Genomic DNA, 24,759 nt, shown 5'->3' with positions numbered 1-24,759 from the left:
TTTTTTTCTATTTTTTATTTGGTTTATCTCCGCTCTAATATTTATTATTTCCTTCCTCCTACTATATTTGGTTTTAGGTGTTTTTTTTTCTTCCTTTTTTCTGGTTTCTTGAGGTGTAAATTTTGGTTGTTAACTTGAAGTCTTTCTGGTTTTTTATAGTACTCATTTACAGGTACACACTTTCCTCTTTGCACTGCTTTCAGGCATCCTGTAGGCTTGGTATGTTGTTTTGATTTTTACTTGTCTCAAAGGTATTTTCTAGTTTTCCTTGTGAGTTCTTTGACCCATTGGTTAAGAGTGTATAATTTAATTTCCACATATTTGTGGATTTTCCAGTTCTCCTTGAGCTATTGATCTCTAGCTTCCTTCCATTGTAATAGGAAAACATGCCTTGTTTGATCTGTCTTCTTGAATTTGTTGACTTGTTTTGTGGCCTAACATGTGGTATACTCTAGAGTGTACCATGTGCACTTGAGAAGAATGTGCCTTCCGTCATAATTGGATGGAGTGTTCTGTATCTATTTATGTCAAATTACTCTGTAGTGTTAATTTCTCCACCTGCTTATTGATCTTCTGTCTGGTTGTTTTATCCACTATTTTAAGTGAGGAATTGAAATCTCTTTTATACTGTGTTGCTTTTGCAATGGCTTTTTAGTTGTTTTTCTGCATACAAGTCCTTTGTCAGTTCCATGTATTGCAAACATTTTCTCCTTGGCTGTGGCTTGCCATTTCATTTTAAAAGTATCACTTTTAGAAAAAGGGCTTAATATTGGTGACATTTATCATTTTTTTCTTTTATGGTTAATGTCTTTTGTGTCCTAAAGATATCTTTGCCTACCCCAAGAGTCAAGAAAATACTCTGTTCATCTAGACTGTTTTGCCCTTCACATTTAGGCCTGTGATCCATTTTGAATAAATTGTGTACTGTGTGAAAGCAGAAATGTTTTTTCCTCATACAGATAATCCAGTTACTCCAGCTCCAACTAAAAAACTTTCCCTATTGAATTGCTCGGTGTTTTGTTGAAAAGCCAATGACCATACACATGTGTGGGTCTATTTCTGGACTCTCTTCTATCTCCTGATGTGTTTGTCCTAACTTTAGTACTACACTCTCTTAATCACTATAGCTTTTAAAGCAAGTCATGAAATTGAGTAGTGTAAGTCTTCCAATTTTTTCTTCAAGATTATCTTGCCTATCCTGGGTCTGGTGCATTTCCATATAGACTAGGATTTGCTAATTGATACAAGACAGTCTCGTTAAGACTTTGATTTCACTGAATCTATAGCTTAATTTGTGCAAAATTGAGATCTTAACATTATGCAGTCTTTCAATCCATGAGCATAATATATTTATTAGTGTTCTATAGTTTCTCAGCAACATCTTATAGTTTTCATGATATAAGTTGCATACATCTTACTTTCTTTTGAGTTATGCAACTTATATGATGCTATTGTTTTCTAATTTCCCTTGTGAATTCTTTGCTAGTGTACAGACAGTACATCTAGAGTTTTGCCTCATATCCTGCAAAATGTGTAGTCCTGGTAGATTTATCAAGCAAACACTCAGTAATCTTCAAGAAATCAAATGGGAGCTGTGTCATATAATTAGAAATACATCTAATTTCCCAAACAGTGTAAAAAGTGATTCTGTTTGTATTCCTCCTTTCATCGTTATCCCTCAGGAATATTACCTTCTGATTTTCTTTCTCCTTTGAATAACACGTAGTTCTGGAATTAACTTGCTCTTGGTATTCTTCTTGGGAGATGAGAAGAGCACCACATCTTGACAGAGGAACCTGTTTTTCAGTGAATGTCAAATAGGGAAAGGAAGACATGGCCTACGTGCTGCCCTGTTTTTCAGATGGTGAACAAAGTACTTTTTTCCCCCCAAGAATTCAAATAAGAACAGAAAGACATTAAAATGGATTGGAATTGGAGTAGGGTGGATAGATTTGTGATATTTAAATTATCCTGGTCACATTTATGTATTCTTCACTGGTCAAATAATAGTCCCATCTTTTCATCCTTTGCCTTCTTTTTCATTTATTCTTTTCTTCTCAGTTTGATTTATAACAGAGTAATTAGCATATTGCCTAACCTAAAAATGGATATAATGATCAGGGACTCATTTTAACTTCAAATAACATCAATGTAAGGCACAACTATTCAGGAATATTTTATATTTTCAAAGTATTTAGGAATTTTTTAATTAGAAAAATAAAGGCAATGGGGTTATCTAACAGGTTCTAAAAGTACCCATGAATTAATCACTCATACCCCCCTCTTAAAAAACAAAAAACAAAACAAAACCTTAAATCACACTGCTATTAAGCTTTCTTACAGTAAGGAAGAAAACCAAGCTATGCTTGAGTACAAAAGCTGAAATTCTGAGCATGAAAATAATTTTTGATTAGACATCTGGTTTACTCAAGCATTAGGCCTACATGAAGCAGGAAAAATAATTCCATCAGTACTGCTTAATTTCAAATTTCCTGGGGACAAAATGTTTGCAGTCTGTACTACAGACTCACCTTAAAGCATCCACGTGCGCTTGATACTGATGAACTTGAATGGAAATGAGAACTTTCTGTAACTGGACTTGGGAGTATCTAGTGATGCAACTTTTAGAAACATCCTTAGGCACAAGAAATAGCAGTGCCTGCAGTGAAAGTCTTTGATAATCAAAGAAAAGAGTATCACTTAAATAAAATCTTATAAATAAAGGAAAACATATGTACTTTTGCCAATGGATTGCTTTACTTATCAGGAAAAATGTCACAATGAGATTTTCTATGAGATTAAAACTTAATTGATATTCAACTTTTAATTGATACTCAGGTTATTTTGCAGTATTAGAAAACAAAAAGAAAACCAATTTAATCTAAATTAAATTTAGGGAAGAAGTACAGGATTAATAATATGGAATAATAACTGCACTTCTTTGGCTAACTCATTTAAAAAATGCCAATTAAACATTTTCCGTCAAATTTTATTATTTTTTTAAAAAAGCAGCAGTTCATTACAATTCAAGAACCTAATCTAAATATGCACTTGACAATGAAGCACATCTGAGTATGGAGTGAAAACAGTTTTCCAAAAAACCATCAAATGCATCATCTCCACATACCCAAATAATAAATCACTTGCGCAGGCCTTTTGTTGAGTGGAATCATAAACCAAAACTGAAGATTTATTGCTGTGAAAACAAACCTGTAGTACAGTAGATGAATCTTGGGTATTAAGCATAATCGGTTGAATCAAGTTAAGTTGAAAATCTAATAAGAAATCTGTGTGTGTGAGAAAGTCTGTAAACCAGTTGACCCAAGAGCAACTGAGATATCTAACTGTTCAGTGAGATCAGACATTATTTTAAATCTCCATTTTTGGAAGGCAATTAAAAATTACAATTCCAACAGCCCACAAACCAAATTTTAAAAATTGTAGAAAGCAATTAAAACTACGTTCAAAGAGCCTTTTCCCCCAGCTCAATTTCAGCACCCCAAGGAGAAATAAAAAAGCATCCATGACTATCACAGATGAAAACAAAATGAATGTCACTGGAATCAGTTTTTCCCCACCGAGGTATAAAATCTATATAGAAATTTGATACTATACTATAACAAATTGTACTTCTCATAGTTCTGTTTTAATTTCCTTTAAACCCTGTTTAATATAGTTTTTTTTTGTAAAAATGTTATTTTCATGATTTTGAACCTGGTTCCAGTTCTTTTCATGTATTTTTGTATCAATATTAATATACTGGCTACCAGTTTTATCTTGGAAATTCTTCACTGTGACAGCATGTCCAGCGGAAACCACTGCTGTGCAAGCAGACCCCCCGAGGCGCAGCTTTCCGGAAGCACATGTTGCTGATTGTTTCACTGTCTGAATAGTCTTTACAATGACTCTTGACGAAAGCCTCTTCGACCTTGTAAACATCAGTGTGCACAGTCTCGCTACGTGGCAGGAGGCTGGTCCACGGCGCGTGAGGAGCGAGTCTAGTCTTACTGGCTGAGAACCCTCACATCCCGCAGGAGGGAGCACTGTCCCTTTTTTGCTACGTAAGAATGTGGCAGAAATGTATGCTGAGGTAGCCCAGTCAACCCTTATTTTTTTCTTGTGTAAATTTGGTCTCAGAATATTTCTGGAAGGGTGACGTTGCGGAGAAGCCACTGCTGGGACCGGCCTCCGCTGCAGTCTCTGATGCTGGGCACCTGGCTGTCCTCCTCCGTGGCTCTATCCAAGCACTGGTTACTGTTCACATGCTGCAGGGTCAATTTCTGAAAAGCACAGAAAAAGAGTCTTAACATGGAAGTGGAAAACAACAAAAACATCTCAGCCATCGTTTCTGGTGATTATTGAATTCTTCAGTAGAAAAGGGATTTTTTTGGTAATATACGTTATGTAAATAATAATGGAGAAAGGCATCTATGTAAAGATAGCATCAGGAACTGTGGGAGGGAGAAGGCACTGGGGTACAGTGGATTCTACTGGACTTGCAGTAAGATGACCTACATTCTAAGTCCTATTCTCCCATAAGCTCTGTGAGAAATTTTACTTTTTTGTGCTTCAGTTTCCTAAAAATATGATTGGATTAGCTGTTCTTAATTTAGGATCCTTAACCTATTTTCAAAAAGTTATTTCAAAATTGCTTCATTTCCCTATGATAAGGCTGTTCAAATGCATCCTGTGCTTCCATACAGGTCCTTTGGAAGATTCAAAATCATAAGGAATCCTAAGATTTATAAACAGTTTTTAGTAAGTGGCCAATAGATACAGCTATGTACCTTCTTCTGTCATGCTGGTTTTGGGGATACTTTTAAAAGGACAGGCCAGAGGAGAGCTAGCAGGCACACTGACTCACAGTACTGCATCTGATTCTCAGCAGCCCTGGTCAGGGTAAGGATGCCAAAGCAACTGTGTAGGAATCTGCATCGAGCGTTACCCTATAAGGGTCTATACATGTAAAGGAAATGTGAAATATGTTTACTGATATACATTTATCTCACTTTTTACTTACGGCACTATTTTAATGTAATTAACATTACAGTGGAGCTCAAAAATTCCTATTGCGTGAAACCTAGTGATTGAGTATAATACAACTATTTTAGCTTTCAGTCATTTATTCCGTATTGTGGTCAAAGTAGAAATTGGCCAAAGGCAGTACACATGTGCAGATGTCATAGTTTACTACCAACGCTGACTGTAGGTTCAGTATTACATACGTTAATTCTTACAGAACCTGGACCAGAGTCGGCATGGTTGTGGTGGTTTTTTATGCAGATGTTCTATAGTTTACTTGTTGAGAGAAAGGACTTTGCAGTCAGACATTTCTAGAATAAATTCCAGATTTATCACATACCAACTACTGCCACAGACTGTTTTATGATGGAGATATGTTCTGAGCAATGTGTCATTAGGCAATTTCATCATTGTGTGAACATCATAAGAGTGACTTACACAAACCTAGATGTTACAGCCTACTACACGATATGGTACAGCCTATTGCTCCTAGGCTACAAGCCCGTACAGCATATCACTATAGAAAACAATACAAGATTAAGTCAAGCACAAGAGAAATTGATGCAATCAAGAAAATGTCATAAACACAGGATGTATGAGGCTGCTGCCAGTTTAAACACGGCATGCTGTTTTACAGCAAACCTTTTTTGTTTGTAAGTAGAAAGAGTAGACTCTACTATATTTCGTTATTTTTAAATACATAAACCAGTAACACAGTCATTATCAAGTATTATGTACTGTACAGTGTTGTAGTATCACACCACTTGGCAGCGCAGTAGGTTTACACCAGCGTCACCACAAATAGGTGAGAGATGTGCTGTAACGCTGGGTCACGCAATTGGAATTTTTCAGCTCCATTGTAATACGTGGTCTGTTGTATGTGGTACTTGACTGCCCCTGAACAAAAACCTCTCTGAGCCCCAGGTTCATCATCTATAAAATGGGGACAAAAATACCTGAAACGGTTAAGAGGAAAGATTAAGATAATGTACAGAAAGTGCTAGCTCAGAGGAAGCTCCTGATAAATGGCACTCACGCTGGAAAAACTCAATATTCTAGCAACACCCCCAGCAGCCAGGAACGCGATCTGGCAGAACAGAGAGCTGGAGGTCCCCGTGCACACTGCCTGCTGCCCAGGCCTTGGGTCACGTGCAAGACAAAACCCTCAGACATTCCAGAAGGCCCTGAAAAGCTTCTCTGAGTGTCAACTGTTAGTGTTAATACAAATATAAAAATTGGACACAACAAAAAATTTAGTTGGGGAATTGGTCCTCTCATCCCAATTTCTAAAATTATTTCACTTATTTAGGTTTATTAAAATGAACTCCTAACATAGACACCGGTTACTGCTCCCCGCTGGGTGCAGCTGAATCCACACGGGAAGCCACGTACCTGCAGGCTTACTAAGACAAGTCAACCCCAGTTTATGTTACCTAATTGACAGGCTGTCCTTTTTTAATGAACATTAATTGGGAGCTTTTAATTTTTAAAACACTTGGGTTGTCACGATGACTCTGGGATGCCACTGGCATTTACTGTCTGGGGTCAGAGACTGCACATTGCAGTACGCAGTACTACCCAAAATGGCAGTAGCATGTACCATGAAAAACCCTGGAACTGAATATTCAGGCTGTTTCCAATGGTAATTTTAACTTGGCTATTGCTTTATTTAATGTTATTTTTACATGGTGAAGGGAGACCCAGGAATTATAAAACATGGTGTTTGCCCTCTAGGATCTAACAATCTATAGTCCAGAAAAGACTGGTAGATAATAAATAAACACTACAAAGAAGCAGAGCATTAGAGGGGTCAGAGACAATTATAACTAAATTATGACAGAGCTAATTTCTGGTAGGGATTCATGCAAGTGATTTCAAAGATGGGCCCTCAAGAATGGGTATGATTTGTTAGGTAGAGGGAAGTGTATGATCTTAAATGTAAAGTGGGAAAATACAGGGCAAGTTCAGAAAACAGCAGGTTGGTGATGAAAGTGGACCAGGGTTTGTATATGGCAACATATATGGAGAAAAGATGGGCAAAGTCATAACTTTGGACATCTCCATAAGGGAAAGAATGAAAAAGCAGAGTGAGCCAAGCACACAAAAGGAAATAGAGAGAAAGCCAAGAGAAGACACTGAACAGTAGTGTATCTAAAGCCAGTGGATAAGATGCTTCTAAACTATCATCATCAGCTCAGCAACAGCCACGAGGAGCTCCGCATCCAGAGCCCCTGAGAAGCCAGGTGGAGGCAGGAGCCGGGGCTGGGAAGCAGAGGCGCGAGCTGGCCATTCACTCGCCATCGATCAATGCGCACAGAAAGTAAAGTCTTTTACTTCAAGAACAAGTCTTTCCTTACAGAGAGAAGAACACTAGGGCTTGTAAACAGAAAAAGAAGAACCAGAGAAAAGACATCTTGATGCTGATTCCAGAACCGTAGAGCAAAACCACAAGCTGGGAGGTTGGTCAGACAGGAGGTGAGGGGGGGTTGTCACTGAACTATCCTCGTGAGCCAGAGTTTCACTAACTGGGGCTACGTTTACCTAAGTGTTTAATGCAGGACTTACAGAGCCTACTTACTGCTCCATTCCCCCATGCAAGCCTGCGAGCTTGAGGGCATACAGAGGGATGGGAGTTACTTAGTGACAAGGACCCAGGGACTGGAGGCAAGGCCAGTTTAATTTCAGGGAGATTGAAACATGCTTATTTTATGCATATTGTTTTTCCCACCTGTCAATCTTTAGAGAATAAGAACAATTTGACCTATATTCAGATTCCCCAAGAGTTCATTTTTTAGCAATAAAGTCTATAGATATACCCAACAGCACACATCATTTTATGTATTTTATCTTATTCATGCACATATAACTTACCACGGGATCATATTCCCAAAGTTGGTTGCCTTTTAGGTGGTGGCATTTGAGCATTGTGACTGGGCCGTTGAGTTTGGAGACATCCAAGCAAAGGTCATCCGTCCTAATTTCTTTGTTGGCAGTGTAAGAGAAAACCTGAAAAACAAGCATGCCCCATGTAAGCTGTCACAGTACAGGCAGTGTTTTATACACCCAATATCTGGAGGGGAAAAAACAAATAATTCAAGAAACACAATTTTGAACTTTATTAATGTAATAGAGAGTAAGTGACTCAGAAAAGCTACCACTAACTTTACACAGAGGAAAGAAAAAATTCCTATGTACACACTGAGTGTATTGTCAAGGACTGTCATCTGTTTGCGAAAAAGGGCAAAATAAACCTCATGCACAGCAACGTAAATACAGTTCTCACAAGGGGCCTTTTACAAATGTTTCACTTAAAAATAAACATTAGATTGAAGGCTCCCTTCTCCTAAGGGTCTTTATTATTTTCTCCTTAAAGGTAGGAAAGTATTTCCTGAATGACATCATGAGATTAAATGAACAGAAAAATCTGAAAATTATCCGTTTTAAAGCTTTACTAAAATACTCACCTGATTACCTCCCATACCGTGACAGTTAAAGATTCCAACTTTTTCATTCTCTTTTCTAGCCATGTTATCGAGACACTGATTTGTTTCTACATTGCGTATCTATGGGACAAAGAATAACGCAAACATCAGAAGGGAAAGAGATTAACCAGACACACAGGTACAGATACACACACATTAAAATCAATCTAAACTTTACTATAAAACAACCTCAGATGCATGACAAGGTAAGGGCTATGAGTTTGTGGGGTGGAGCAGCAGCAGCGGAATTCACTGTCTACCTAAAATTCTGGGGTCTAGAAAGGTCTTACTCATATAATGTTTGTGTTTCAGAGAGAAATCCTTAAAATTCTTATTTCTTTTTCCCCCCAAGCTTTTCTTCTGGGATTTGTATTTAGTTCAATAAGCTCTATTTTGCCTAATAATTTAAAGCAATTTAACAACTTCCCGTGGATACATTAATTTTGATGACTACTCTGATGAGCTCTTAGGCTACTCAATGGGGATACTTTCTAATCAGAGTTTAGAGTTTGGCTTCACTGGGAGTATAATCATGGTGTGGTGCAAACACCACTCTTTCGTTAGATGACCATCAGTTACATAAAAGGAATTTAAACCAGTTATCAAAATCAGGAAGAGTATTTTAAGCAACGCCCCTTGATATGTTTGTTTCCTCTGAATCGTTGCAGTTTAAAAGCATATTGTGAACTAATAGACATTTGAAAGTCCTCAATCTATTCCTATGGATGTTAGCAGGTAGGCCAAAGGGAGATACAGTGGGGCCTTGACTTACGAGTGTCCCGACTAACGAGTTTTTTGAGATAGCCGTCTCTCAGCCGATTTTTTGCTTTGAGTTGCGAGCTAAAATTCGGGTTACGAGCCAGCTTCAGATACCCCACCGCTAGTTGGCGCAGCGAACGTCACAGTGAACGCCACAACATCAGCCCAGCATCACGTGTCTCACTCGTTCACTTTAATGATTTGACATATGAGTAATTTGAGTTACGAGCTGGGTCACGGAATGAATTAAACTTGTAAGTCAAGGCCCCACTGTATATGACAAACTACACTTGTCATGTAGACAGAAAAAAATGTAACTAGTTTTGTGTGGTAGATAAACTGGGGATAAAGTTAAAACCACAAATAAGCCATTTTTTATAAACAAATGTACAGTCTACATATTATTCCAATATTGTATAAGGCACTAACAAGCCCATATGCATTATTATAAAGATGCAAAGACATAGGTGTGAAAAACTATTATTCACGGCTGTCAGGAATAGGAACTGGGATTTTGGCATAAGTGAGACCTGGGCTTCAATCCAAATGACCCAAACCTTCTGAGATCAATTTCCTAACAGTACCTGGGAGGTAACTGGCTCTGTGCTGGGTTAGGTAATACAATGCACATCCACGCATCTATTCAGAGTCTAGCTCAGAAATAGTAACAATCTGCTATTCCTTTCATCTCAAACTCAGTTCCTATAAGACAGGATTTTCCCAAGTATAATGCTGATAGTTGAAAAATACAGAATGACATAAAATGTACAGGCATGTTATCAGGAAGAAGAGAAATTATAGGAAAGAATTTAAGAGTGGTTAATGTAAGGACGTTCTAGTCCAGTGGTCGGCAAACCACGGCTCGCAAGCCACATGCGGCTCTTTGGCTCCTTGAGTGTGGCTTTTCCACAAAATACTGACTTCTGCGCATGGGCCACAAAGTTTCAATCGCACTGTACGTGTGCACCCGCACGTGGTATTTTGTGGAAGAGCCACACTCAAGGGGCCAAAGAGCCGCATGTGGCTCGCGAGCCGTGGTTTGCCGACCACGGTTCTAGTCAAATGTTGCCTTTGTTGGATTTCTAAGAAAAAAAAAAAAAAAAAAGAGGACAAAAACTAGAAAAAAAAAGTGAGAACCTCCTGACAAGTTAGGATTTTGAAGTGTAATCTAAGGAAAAGATGGGCTAGCTTCTGGGTTCTCCTGCGCTTAGAGGGCTCTGTCCCATCTTTGGTTTATATACAGGATAGATCCTCACAAAGTGCTCAGTAGTCTTATTACACTATGAATTTCTTCTGGTTTATTCACATTTCAAGTGATATTTTGATGACTATCTTGGAAAGAGAAACAAGAGAAGTCCCCTTGTTTGGTAACACAGTACTTGAAGATTATCAGGATTTCCAATACCAACTGAGATTCTAAATTATTGAGTCACCTCAAACTAAAAGACCGATTTGCTATAGAAAAAGAAGGGAGCTCTTCTCGTTGGAGTAGATACTCCTGAATATAAATGTTCTCCTGATGTTCTCCCTAATGGAGCAGAAAATAACTACTGACAGGATGGTTGGGAATTTGATGTAATCCATCCCTAAGAAAGTTGTTTTAGGATGTACATTTTCTAAATCACTTGAGAATAAAGATGATTATGGCAGGTATACAGCAGTTATGAGTTTTTAATTCGCTGGGTTTGACAAGCAAATATGAACACCTCAACTTTAGGGCCTGGGCAGGGTGAAATTTATGGAATGATGGCAAGATTGATGAACAGCCTCCTGTATTGGCTATTGTGTTAATGTCCCCACCTTTGTCCAACAGAACTTTCTATGATGATGGAAATGCTTTATATCTGTGCCGTCCAATATGGAGCCACCAGCCACAGGTACCTAGTGTGACTGAGGCATTGAATTTGAATTTAATTTAAACAGCCACATGTGGCTACTGGCTACAACACTGGCTGTGCAGGACTACATGCTGACACACAGGAAAAAGTCTTCCACTTTTTGTGAGGGCTACTTGTCAATGAGAGAAACTGTGCACAAGCCGGCTAGGAAGCTGCTACCACAGCCTGGGCCCTCTGTGGAGGCACATGGAAGGTCCAAGTTAGTAGACATCCTAGGGGATCTAAATTATGTCAAAGGGGAAGGTTTGTAGACGAATGGTCCTTTTTATAGGATTTCTTTATGACTGAATAATACCAGTCATAGAACCAGAACTGCCAATGAGCCAAACCAAAACAGTTGTAGGCACCACGTACAACTAATTGTGAGACTGCCAAAGGGCGAGGAATTGTTAGAAGTAGGAAGTTTTCTACCTCAATCATAGCAATATCTGAACTGTGGTGGTCAGGGAATTAGCTGCACTTCCACAGTGTCTGGAGGCAGATGGGTGGGAGTGAGAGTGGGTTTGGGGATGCAGACCTGGGCCTCACTCCGACCCTTCTATTACATGCCACGAAACCATCGGCAGGTCGGGATCCTAAGACAGTGATGCCCCAAACCACGATCTGAACAACAGTATCTGGCCAGGTTTGGATACACGTGCCACTGAAAGGATTTTAAAATCAAACGTGTTTGGGAAATACTGGGTTAAACAAGTTTAAATAGGTTTATTTGTTAAAAGACTTCTCAAAGCCTTTTACATGCTGTGACTCTTGGTAGGGTAGGGGCCTGATAGTATAGGACAGCCGTGGGCAAACTACGGTCTGCGGGCCGGATCTGGCCCGTTTGAAATGAATAAAACTAAAAAAAAAAAAGACCATACCCTTTTATGTAATGATGTTTACTTTGAATTTATATTAGTTCACACAAACACTCCATCCATGCTTTTGTTCCGGCCCTCCGGTCCAGTTTAAGAACCCATTGTGGCCCTCGAGTCAAAAAGTTTGCCCACCCCTGGTATAGGAGGACATTAAAAAAATAGCATTTCCCAAACATTTTGGGCCACAAAATCCACTCCCTCTCTCCCACCCCTGTCTTTCTAACCGAGTGAGCACCCTGAGGGACAGCAGATAGCAGCATTCTTTACTCAGTAATGGGAAATGTTGCTGTAAAAACCTCATTTTCTCACCTGTAAAACAGGGATACCAGTCTCAGGGGTGCTGAGATCTCTCAATGAGCCTAGTAGGAACTAATACATAGTAGGCCCACAATAAATGTCTGTTTCCCTTCCTTATCCACAGATCAGGCAAATCTTTAGTTCCTTCTGAAGTAGCAACTTAGGTATACACAGCTATCTCTAAAATATTATTTTTCACTTTAAGAGTTGAAAATAATTGTGAATGCACTCAGTCTTGGGAAACAGGTAAGAACCAGAGCTAAGTTCCTTCATTTCTACTCTAGCCTCCTCACAAATCTTGCCATCTCCATTAGGGGGGACAACGTTAGCGGTTAAAGGATTTTTGGAATCTAGTAAAATAGAATATGGAGTTACTTTTTCAGTCCTTGCCATAAGGTAAAGATTGGTTAGATGTGAGGAACAGTATGAGATCAGTGGCTAAGAATACAGGCTCTTGAGCCAGACTGCCTGCATTTGAATCCTGTCTTTTCCATTTTGTGGCTGTGACCTTTGCCCTGTTGTTTAAACCATTTACGTATGCCTCAACTTACTTACTGTGAAGTGGGGAGAACAGCACCTATATCTCATAGTGTTAATGTGAGGATAAAGAGTTAATATTTGTGAAGCACTCAGGTTGGTGCTAGACATGGAGCTCATGCTCACTGAACCTTAGGATCGTCAGATCTGCCTGGAGAAGCTACGGTCAGTCTAGAGGCTGGCTAACCCACTAGGGGTCGGAATTCCTTGCTTTTTGTGGTGGTTGTTTAGAATATTCATCTCCTGGATTAACAGCTATTAGATATCACAATGAAACACATTTATTCAGTTCCAGGCCCTACAGGAGCTTAGGAGAGTTGGGCTCAGTGAAATCAGAGACGAAGTTTACACTTTCCAATTTCCCTTCCTACTCTGAAAGCCTGTGATTCCAGGTCTCCCGGGCCCGAGTCTGACAAAAGACCCTTGAAGGCTAGGTTCCAGGCTGTCGTGAAGGAGGTTCACGCAGGCAGAGCTCTGATCACAAGCTTGAGAACGCCTGGCCCCGGCCCGGCAATCAGCTTTCATCTGCGTAGTGTAGCTTGCCATGAAGGGTACACAAGAGTAAGCCAACTGCTTAGCTAAGAACAAGCAGGCCACAGAGGGTTAAATCTGTTCCTTATAGAGAAAGCCAGCTGGCAAGAGGCAGGTAAAAGGCAAGTTTGCTTTGGCAATCGTCTGCTATGGGTTAGACAAGTGGCTCTTTGTAATACACCTATATTCTGGCTCAGCTAACAACGCCCAGGTGCTGTCCAAAACTGGGTCAGCTGAAAGGGAAAGAACACCTTTTCATTATCTATTCTAAAGGCAAGTGGCAGGAGCAACTGCTATGAATCTTCCCATGGCACATCACCTTCCCTGGGCCTTTCTCAACCTGAATGAGGCTACAGCAAAGGGAACAGATGCTCATTAATGAGGCAAGACACTCCACATCAGTTGTTTGAGGGTGAATTCCTTAAAGCACAACGACATTCAGAGGTAGGGAACTTTCAGCCCCGAAGCAGCCTCAGTAACTACTAAGGACGACACGGGAGAAAACACAACCAGGTTGAAACTGCTCTAGCTCACCACCATCGACTCCCTCTGGGATCTATCTGCTCCCACATCCTGTTTCTAATTGGCATCTTTTCCCCAATCCCCATCCCCAATGCTGCCTCTTCCCTCTTATATGAGCAAACAAGTCATTAGAACTTCCTCACACTTTCACCACAAACCACCAGCTTCTTCTCCCCCGAAATCTACAACTGGCCGGCACTAGCCCATTCCCTCTACCTTCTTCCCAGTACCAATGGATGAACTGCCTTCTCCACTGCCCCACTCTCCCTCCCCTGTGCACTGCAGGCATCCCTCCCATCTGATTCCCACATAACTCCTGCAATCAGTGGCTTGATTTGAGCATATTCACATTTTCATTTTGGGGTCATTTGCATTAGCACAGTTTCATCATAGCAAAAATAAACAACAACAAAAATTCTTCCTTAACCCCATATTCCCCTCCAGCAACCACCCATCACTCTGCTTTTTCTGTAACAAAATTTCTTCCAAGACTTGTCCACTCATGATCTCAACTTCCTTTTCTCCCTCGATCCCTTGAAGCCATCAGGGACTTTGTCCCTACCAATCTCCATGGGACCCCTCCTGAAACAGATTCCTTGATTTGACCAGACCTCTCAGTTAAAGAAAAGGACCTGGATTTCCCATCCACAGAGCACAGTTTGGGCTGGAGGCAGAATGGGACACTAAGAATACTGTGGAATAGGGCACATGTCTCTCTCACATCAAACCTATACTATGGGCACCCATAAAGATACAAAGGCCAAACTCCAAAGCACAACTAACTGTGTTAATTATAAGCATTAAGAAGCACATTATTTCAGGTTTCAAGAAAACTTGTTGCTGAATTCTAAGAGCAATGACTAAAGGCATCATCAGAAACAAACATGCTACCAACATTCTTTCCATCGCCCCACCCAAAATGAGATTTAGAACTCACAAAGGAAAAATAATGAGATTAAAAATACAATTAATTATCAATAGCCTTGCAAGTTTCCTTGTCAGTTCTTTATAATTTATTATATTTACTTTGAAGTTCTTCAAGTTTTGATTCAGGCTAATTAACATTAGGACATTAGCTTTAGGAGTATATGGTTTCAACTAAATGGGTCAGTTTGTTAAAATTAGAAGTCTATGGAAGACACTAATATGTTGTAACAAGAGTCCAACTATGAAAGGCTAAGGGTAGAGCATTCTTATTTTAAGAAAATACAATAAAAAAACAATAAGGTTTCAAGTTATGTGGTAGACTATCAACTAATAAGAATTTTGCCACACTTATGATTATGTAATTTTAATATGAAGGTACCTCTTGTTGGACGTTTAACCTCTATTGATTTTGATATGTGAGAATATAATAACCACATAGGATACTATTTTTTTTTTTACCTCTCCCAAAGAGAAATAGTGACGTGGAATCTGCGAATCAGGATAAATATTCTCTAGGTACCAAGAGAAAGGTTTGCATTGGAGTTTGTGTCTTAGACCAAGTCTTGATGCTATATCTCCATAATCGACCTTCGTAACACCTGTTAAAAGAAATGAGTGATTGAATTATTGATGTTCTATCGGTAGCATATTTCTATTTATGTATTACATCTAACTAAGCCAGATGATGGGAAAAGTGGCACCATTTTGGTGATGTGTGACTATTCAAGTGATATACCATAGATCCACTTCCCAAAGTATAAAATGAGGAAATAAATTTAATTTTTCTTTGGAAAAAATGTACTAATATATGTGAGAATGGTATACTTGCTAATAATAATACAAATGTAAGTTATATGGGATCAGAAAACTTTACTATGTTAAGGCAAAAACAAAAATCAAGATTTATTTTGCCCAAATAAATGTCGAGGAGGGAATGGTAACACTGCCAGGCAGATTTCCAGCTCATCGAACAGCTATTCCCACAAAACTGAAGATGAGACAAACGTCTGGAGAAAAGTCCCTGGAGGCATGCTACCACTGGGCTCGGACTGGCTTGGAGATTCTCAGCACTTCACATCAACTTTAAATATCGCTGTTAGGTTACAACACACGTTAACACCTGGACTAACAGTAATTTCTACAATACTGACCTGGATAACTTGTTATTGTTAATAATATATTATACCAGGCATTCTGCTAAACACTCTATTTTCTTTAATCCTCACTCGAGGATATGCTTTTATTGATTTTGAAAGATACAGTGATGTGAGAGAAACCATTGATTGGTGCCTCCTGTATGTACTCCAACCAAAGACCAAACCCACAACCTTTTTTGGTGTACGGGACAATGCTCCAACCAACCGAGCCACCCAGCCAGGGCTGCTACGTGCTTTTTATACTGTGTGTGATTTCATTTATTTCTTACAGTGATTTATGTAGGTAAGTGTTTCACCTCTGCGCAAAGCCTTTTCTACCTCTTCTTACATCTCCTCAGAAGGCATTAGGATCAGGGACAAGCAAGTTAGACTTGTATTTCTAATGTAAAATAATGCTAACCTGGAGAAATTATATAGAAGAAATTCTTGAATTCATCCATCCACACTTCTGCGAGGCGTCTGTTATTTTTGTTGATAATCTGTCCTGTGCCTCCCGGAAACGTGTAAGGTGTAGCTTTCCGAAACACGTGTCCAACATGGGAGCAAGTAACGATCTCCAGGGTGCCTCCACATTGCCAAATCTGAACACAACACCAGAGAAGACTCGTTTTAAACAGTAATTGTTGAAAAAGAAATCTGTTCGCATCTGCTGAATCTCATACTTGAAATTTCACAGGCGTATAGTAGAGCCCCAGTGACATGATCTTTTTAAAACCATGTTTCCTCAGGAGCAAACCTTTCTCTAATTTTTGGTTCTGATTAAACCAGAAGGTGAAGGTTAAATTCAGAAAAGATAGGCTAAAGGCTTAATACAGAAACGATAATGAGCTCTAGAGCAGTATTTTCCTAACTGCAGACCATGACTCATAAAAGGATCATAAATTCAAATTTGATGAATTGCAACCAGTACTTGCTAACAAGGACATACTGTTTCATGAAATGTTTATGTGCCGTGTGCGTATAATGAATAATGTATTTATTAATATGGTTCATGGTCAAAAAAACTTTTGACCACGGAGTATTTAGCCAGAGTCCTGTCTGTTCCTCCTCCTCCAAACCTGTGTCACAGCCTGCACATTAAACACAGCCTGGGAATCTCCGTGACAACACACTCTGTTGTCCTTGTAAGCAAAAACAAAAAGGGGCTAAAAGACAGATCAAGTATGGTTTCCCATGCTTATTTAACCCTAGAGTGCCGGGGAGCGCAATCCTGTCTTTCGCCAAAAGTGCCGGGAGCGCTATCGCACTCCTGCAGTGTCCAGTTCTAAGTCTGCTTTTATTAGTGAGGATGATATTGCTAAATATGTCAATTCTTGCTGTGAAGATGACGGTTTTGTGGAAGATACTGAATATGTAACTTCATTTACTTGCGATTCACAATTTTTTTCCTAAACTGATGTAAAATCAGCAAAAATGCCTTGGCAATTTTAGCATAGTTCCTAGGATATTGGTTGGCACTCAAAGGGTTAATGAAATTATCCTTTTGCTCCTTTCAAAAAAGTGTTTCCATAAATTAAAAATCTACCAACTGCTTACAATTTAAATATTCAGTGTGTGTACTTTCACTTTTCCCAGGATCATAAAGTGAGAAAGCTGACTAGGATCTCCAGAGGATCGGAGTCCGAGCCTCCCCTTATATAAGCGGCAGATGTCCACTAAGGAGCGAGCGGGTTCAGATTACAGTGCAGTCGGTGTGGTTTCCACCGTAAGCTGTGTGTCTAAAACTAGGTTATTTGCAGAAATACACAATGTCACTTGAATAACATGTTGACTATTTTTAGAGCTGGCTTGAATTACTTCAGTAACAGAAATTATAAACAAATAGGAAATCTTGTATAAGTTTTATAGGTAGACTATTAAAATAACTGAATTACTTGCTTAAAATAGTTTACAATGAACGCTTAATAGTATCGCCAACTTTTTTATGAACTGAAGGCTCTGAAGTCTGGTTGAACTCATACAAGATTAATTTTTTTATTTAGCAATAACATGAATAATTAAACCATATCCATACTTAAGGTTAAGTAGATTACTTTTTCAAAGGGAACTTACCCTAAAGGAAATTTCTAGGTTTTCTCCTCCCCAGATATCCATTCCAGCATCGTATGTTCCAATCTCCTGAAAGTAATCTCTGTCTATTGAAAACAGGCCTCCGGCCATGGTGGGTGTTCTAAAATTCAATCGTAATACTATACCGTTAATTACAATTTAAATTCACAATCAGTTTTTGTTTTAAAAAGTTGTTTTATAACTGTTTATAATGACAGAATAAATGCTTATTCTCACACTCTTGGGGATTTTCATAGCAGCCTCCAGGGGCTTGCTCTGTTTCTTGCTGTGCTATTTGGTTTTCAGACATGACCTGCACCCTGGTCAGGCCGTCACAGTCCTCCTCTCCACTCCCACAGGCTCTTCCTCAGCATCCACCTGGAAACTCCTTAAACTGAAGCTATTTTTCAAAATTCTCTCCACCTATGCCACAGTTCCTAGCCACTCTAAAAGCGGCTATGGTAACCCACTAGACTCGTGTGAGCAACTCTAACACACCAGGTTCTAAAGCAGTGGTTCTCAACCTTCCTAATGCCATGACCCTTTAATACAGTTCCTCATGTTGTTGGTGACCCCCAATTTCATTGTTACAAATTGAACATAATTAAAGCATAGTGATTAATCACAAAAACAATATGTAATTATATATGTGTTTTCCGATGGTCTTAGGCGACCCCTGTGAAAGGGTCGTTTGACCCCCAGGTTGAGAACCGCTGTTCTAAAGGAAGGCAAATACTGCAAAAACATAAGACTAAACAGGTTGAAATACACGGGGCCCTTTCCCTATACCTGACTGGAACTGTTAAGGAAAGAAGATGAAGTACAGAATAAAATCTATACATCCTTCGGGGATCATCATCCTGACCACCAAGTATGGTATATCCTTGGCAAGAGAGGAGCCTTGTTCCGCAAAACACGGCCCCCATATGCAGAACAGGTGGGAATATGGAATTAAGCAGAGGCATGATAAGAAGGAGGTTTAATTAAATGACTACCAAACATTTGATTTCCTTGAAGAATGAGTGTGAAGAAAAACTAGGCTCCAACTAGAAGAAAACTATGAAGTTTTAGGGAGAAAGACACCATGGAGGTCAAATTTCAGGATGAATTGGGGCGCCTCTGTAACTCTAAAATGTACTCATTCCATGCCCTAGTGAGGTTGGCATATTTGTTTTTCCAGTAGGAATAGTTGTTTCCACACACACAAAAAATTAGGACTTAGTTTGATTTTAGAAGAGAAAAAGAAAGTCTAGTATCATAGGAGTCAAAGGGAATAGACCAACACCCAGAGTGAGAATTTAGTTCAGGGGTTTCTTGACCTGGGTTTGGGGCATCTCTAAGTTTCCTAGAATTATATGCTGTATCTTCGGTTTGTATATGTGCACTCCCCTCCTTAAATTAGATTTGCAGAGAAGTCCATCATTTACCAAGTGTTTAGGAACCCTTGGCTTAGATGGTGATTTGACTAGTCAGTGTAGGAGTGGAAAATTCCTTTACTAGGAAAGAACTCCAGCAGGCCAGAGGAAGGAGGTCAGAATCATTGACACCTCTTGTGTACTCTGCCAGGACAGGGCTTGAATTCAAGGGGAGGCAGATCTGAGAAGCCCAGGATGGGGAAACATAAAAAGCCTGCTTGTGATGGCACGCTCGATGACTACGGCAACTGCATGTGGATCAATCCTAGGAAGGCTCAGAAAGCTCAGGCTCTCAGGTTAAAAAGTGTGAATAGCAGGACGGTTATTATCCCTTTCTGGAAAAAAAAAGTCTATATATGACCAAATGTAGAACAAAAGAAATTCAGAAGTGCACTAATGAAAATTCATTTTTACACATATGTCAATTCTAGTCCTTTTTATATTTAAAACAAGCTTTCTAAACTTTACCAGTCAGTAAATATCATCCAGATGGTGCTAGTCTGAATTTAAAATCTTATATTTTGGTACAAGAACCCAGTTTTAAGTAATATTTTCACATATTAACACTTATAATTAAGGGGTAGTTTGATTTAAGATCAATATTATTATCCTTAACAACTGAATTAAAGCATAAATTCTGACTTATAGATTTGCAAAATGTTCATATAGGAAAGAAAGAATATATGCATGTCACCAACATTTTTTGTGTGCACTAGATTTGTATAAGCAAAAAATTCTAATTTTATTAATTGATCAAGGGGAAAAATACCTCTTTAAAGTAATGATATATGTGAAAGATGGCTCTTAACTACATATAAGGTACCCATATGTTTCATGTCTCTGAAAATATACTTATAATCCTTATAATTCCCAAAGCTTCACAATCCCCTGCCAGTAACACTCTAGGGAAAATGTTTGACAAATTAATTACCTGACAGGAAGAGTCCGGTCACCTTTCCTTCTGTCCATTTCTCTTTGGGGAACAGGGTACCAGCGAAAATTGAGCTTCCAATTGAATCCCCCATACGTCATATCAGAACCCGCCATGTACTCAAAAGTATCATCACTGATCACGTCAATGATGGGACACACCACTGTTTTCCTGAAATCAGAAAGGCAAATTTAAAAATCTTCCAAAACTTCCCTTTTTGAGGCCTACTATAACAATAGTACACTAAGTGTTTTTAAAATAAGAACATTTCAGAGGGAAGGGGGTGGGGGGAAGAGGTTAACCAAAGAACTTACATGCATATATGGACACAGACAATAGTGCAGTGAAGGCCTGGGGAGGAGGTGAGAGCAGGATGGAGGAGGTCAATGGGGAAGTAAAGGGGATACCTGCTATATCCTACCAAGCTAGCATCATAAGTTGTGATAACCTTCCATCCCTTTTTCATTCATACTTTTACATTATTTGCCACCAAACCACCACCATCTAGTATTTTTGCTGTGAGCACTGCTAAAAACGTTGCCTCAGGCATTTTCAATGTATAACGAATTGGCCATGAAAATAAAATCACAAGAAAGAGACGTTAAAACAAGACATAAACATGAAAGTGTGGATACAAAAATTAAAACATTTTGTTTAAAATGTGTGTAGTTTCATGGCAATACTGTGCAAATAACTGGTTTTATGTTGTGGATTTGACCCAGGGGAAATGTGGGTTCAACCCTGCGACCTCAGAGAGGGCCCTCCGCCTCTCTCCTGCTGCAGTGTGCACTAGATTGGTATAATCAGAACATTCTCACATGCGCTAGCTTTGTATAAGGATGCCCTGAATTACTGCTATGCTTGAAAATAAGAAACCAACTCTTGGGGCAAACCACTGTCATCTGAAAGAAATGTTAACTTTTTTTTTAATCTTTATTGTTGAAAGTATTACAGATGTCCCCTTTCCCTCATTGACCCCTTCTAGCCCCCACTTGCCCCCAGCCCCAGGCGAAATGCTAACTATTTTAAGACTACCATGTCTACTTGTCACTGTACAAACATGTGAGGGCTAGCTAAAGGTTATATAAAAATGGGAGTTACTGCAAGAACTTTGTCAATAAGAAAATGACACCAACCAACCAAACCAAAACTGGCAAGCAGTTATCTTTTTTACTACAGTTGATTGATTTGTCAATGGAGAAATGAAATCAAACAAAAATACTCCAAACTGTCAACCTGTTATTTCATCTTTTTAATGGCAAAATTGCCTCACAGCCAATTAGTTGCGCAGCAAAATTATTTTTCTTAACGGAAAAAAATCCTCTACAACTCAGCGCACTGATTTTTTCTTTGCCAACCCTGACACCTTTTACTTCTTGTATCACTGTAAAATCTACAGCTTCTTAATAATCCTGAGGAACAGTAGTAATTCATGGCATCCTTATCTTGTTCCACATCTTCTAAAAAATACTTTCAACATTTCTCCATTAACATGATGTTTGCTTGCTAAAGTTTTGTTGTTGTTTTTAAGATGTCCTTTCTCAGATTAGTAAACTTCCATTCTATAACCGTTCACTAAGTAATTTTAATTATAAATGGACCCTTATTCTGTACCTACTGAAGTGGTCCCAGAGTTTTAATCAGTTTCAGAAATGTGTTAATGGGGTGTATTATATAAATTGGCTTTATATTAAACTAAATGAATTGATCATGCTATGATATATATGTATGTGTTTATATAAAATATTGTACATACTAATATATATGTGCATATATAATATATATAATTGTCTCCCTCTAAGTTGGACTCAAGTTTGCTGGTATTGTGATATTTTTGTATTAGCATTCATGAGTAGGTTTGAATATTTTTCAACATATATCTTTTCTGGTTTTCCTGTTAAGGTTATACTAGTTTCATAAAACGAGTTGAGTTGGTTCTCTATTTTCCATATTCTGTGTATAAATTCTTAGGAGAGATTTGTTTCCCCTCTGCCACCCATGCCAAGGTTGAAGCAGGCACATTTTCTCTGGGGTGGTGGGATTTATTTCCCCTCCTCACTTACACTGAGGTACAGGTGACAGGGTCCTGGCTCTAGACAGGTGTTTGCTATTCACCTTCCTACTCAGGCAGGGCCAGGCTTTGTCTCCTGTCCTGTCTTTCAAGGCAGAGGCTCAGTGTCCCCAAGTTCAGCGGAAAACGTACAAGTGAAAGCTGGCTTTTGTGTTTGAACTACTCACTTGTTCTCACTTTGTTTTGAGACCTGCAAAATTTCTTACTTTGCTGCCAAGTCAGTGATGCATTTAAAACTGATTTTTGTATTTTACCCAGCATTTAGCTTTCCAGCTGGGAAACTTACTTGGGATCCCTAATCTACCACACAGCCTGACCTGGAAGCTGCTGTGATGATTTCAGCCAATCCCCTTTCTTATTTCGGCTGTCACTTCACGGTGCTTCTCTACATGGATCCCGGCTCCTGCTTCATCAAGGCTATGTGTTGTCTTTATGCAAGCAAGTATTTCCTAAGTCAGTCACCTATTACTTCCTAAAGCTGTTGTATCTCCTCATCGCCAATGTAGGTGCTTCCTGTTCATCTTTGAATGGGTAGAAATTGAGGTCCAGCAATTGCTAACAAACAGAATAGATGTAATGGCTGTGACATGCCCTATGCTCCACGTGACCAGTAAAAGTTTAGCCTGCTAAAATCTAAACCTCAATGTTAAGTTGACACAGACAGGCTCTAGCTCAAACTGCGAGGACAAGCAGAAATTCAACTAATAGAGGTCTAGCAAACTGAAGAGTCAGGTGCTCTCCTGATATACAAGAACCAAGCCAGAGCCCAATAGTAGATATTCTTTAACAAATGTGCATTAAGAAGACAATCATGGGCATCCACAGCACCCAATGCTGCTCCTGTATTATCTAAGACTAGAGGCCCGGTGCACGAAATTCGTGTGGGGGCGGGGGTGTCCCCTCAGTCCAGCCTGCACAGTCTCCAATTCGGGACCCCTCGGGGGATGTCTGACTGCCGGTTTTGGCCTAAACTGGCAGTCGGACATCTCTCTCACAATCCTGGACCGCTGGCTCCTAATTGCTCACCTGCCTGCCTGGTCGCCCCTAACTGTCCCCCCTTGCCAGCCTGGTCACCCCTAACAGCCTCTCCTGCCGTCCTGGTCGCCCCTAACTGCCCTCCCCGCCCCCGTCACCCCTTACTGCCCTCCCTGCCAGCCTGGTTGCTCCTAAAGCCCCCCTCCCCCACCATCCTGGTCACCCCTTACTACCCCCTACCAGCCTGGTTGCCCCCAACATCCCCCCTGCCAGCCTAATCACCCCCAACTGCAACCCTCCCCCCCCACCAGCCTGGTCGCCCCACATAGCCTGCTTGTTCAGTCGTTTGGTCGTCCCTCACTAACCCCCCTGCCGGCCTAGTCATAGGCAGTCATATTGTGAGGGCGTGAGGGATAATTTGCATATTACCTATTTATTGTATAGGATTATAGTGCTTTTCAGCATTTCAGGATGTAACATGTATCTCCCCACCCTCTTCTACTTCTTGCTGTCCTACATTTCCAGGAAACATGTAGACCAAGTATGTCAAACTCCTGGCCAGCAGGTTACATGCCTCATTTAATGAGTTTGACATGCCTAAACCGAGATGGGACATCCTGCCTGCTCCAGTACTGGCTTCACAGAGTAGAGACAAGCAAAGGGTTTTACCCTACTCTTCCTGACTTCACTGTCCATCTCTTCTGGCCCTGCTCAGTGAACAGAGTATATACACAGTATACATCTTAACAGCATGCTTCCTAATCCAGCCTCATTAACAAGAGTTTGCAAACATTCCTTCCAGACTTTAGAATGTGGTCTTCATAATTAGCTTAGAGTGCTCTTCAAGGGTATCTTAAAGGAAACTTCAGAGGAAATTGTTTTTGTATTATTCACAAATACAGAATTTTGCAACTTACCATGTAGTTTAGGACAAACACACTGAAAACATGTTTACAGACTCCAGAAAATTACCTGTCCTGTTTGATCCTGGCTAAGAGAGGCTCCAGCCACCCCACTGTGCACTCACAGTGAGCATCTAAGAATGTGATCACTTGGCCTTTGGACACAGCGGCTCCTTTTAACCTGGCTCTGATCAATCCAGAACGCTGTTCCATACGAATTACATGAACTGGTACTTTTAATTTTTTCACATAACTCTCCAGAGGTCTTTTCAAAAAGTCTGAAAAATTAAAGCAAAAATAACATGAAAAACTGAACTGGCGTTATCTAGATGTAAAGCAATTTTGATCTGCAATATTCATTCAACAAATATTTCCTGAGCACTTCAGTGAGGCTCTCTGACTCACAAACCCACTTTGCGAGAGGGTA

General features: G+C 39.7%; 1 protein-coding gene across 4 annotated transcripts in view; it reads right to left on the bottom strand.

Moving 5' to 3' along the window:
- Positions 1–2,165: 2,165 nt before the first annotated feature.
- The window catches only part of GALNT1 (polypeptide N-acetylgalactosaminyltransferase 1), a 77,440-nt gene continuing 54,846 nt past the window's right edge, over positions 2,166–24,759 (bottom strand). For all 4 annotated transcript variants that reach the window (XM_070420991.1, XM_070420993.1, XM_070420992.1 and 1 more), the window contains 8 exons: positions 24,403–24,610; positions 20,385–20,555; positions 18,042–18,159; positions 16,390–16,570; positions 15,292–15,431; positions 8,487–8,585; positions 7,894–8,028; positions 2,166–4,280 (listed from right to left, as the gene is read on the bottom strand). In XM_070420991.1, the coding sequence (XP_070277092.1) occupies positions 4,134–4,280; positions 7,894–8,028; positions 8,487–8,585; positions 15,292–15,431; positions 16,390–16,570; positions 18,042–18,159; positions 20,385–20,555; positions 24,403–24,610 (1,199 nt within the window). In that variant the 3' untranslated portion in view covers positions 2,166–4,133. The remainder of the gene's footprint in view (positions 4,281–7,893; positions 8,029–8,486; positions 8,586–15,291; positions 15,432–16,389; positions 16,571–18,041; positions 18,160–20,384; positions 20,556–24,402; positions 24,611–24,759) is intronic.

Source organism: Myotis yumanensis, unplaced genomic scaffold, assembly GCF_028538775.1.
Source record: "Myotis yumanensis isolate MYYU_CA2020_CCGP unplaced genomic scaffold, mMyoYum1.0.hap1 SCAF_7, whole genome shotgun sequence".
Classification (NCBI taxonomy): Eukaryota; Metazoa; Chordata; class Mammalia; order Chiroptera; family Vespertilionidae; genus Myotis; species Myotis yumanensis.
The sequence above is the reverse complement of the archived record's forward strand: the minus strand, read 5'-3'. Positions and strand labels throughout refer to the sequence as shown.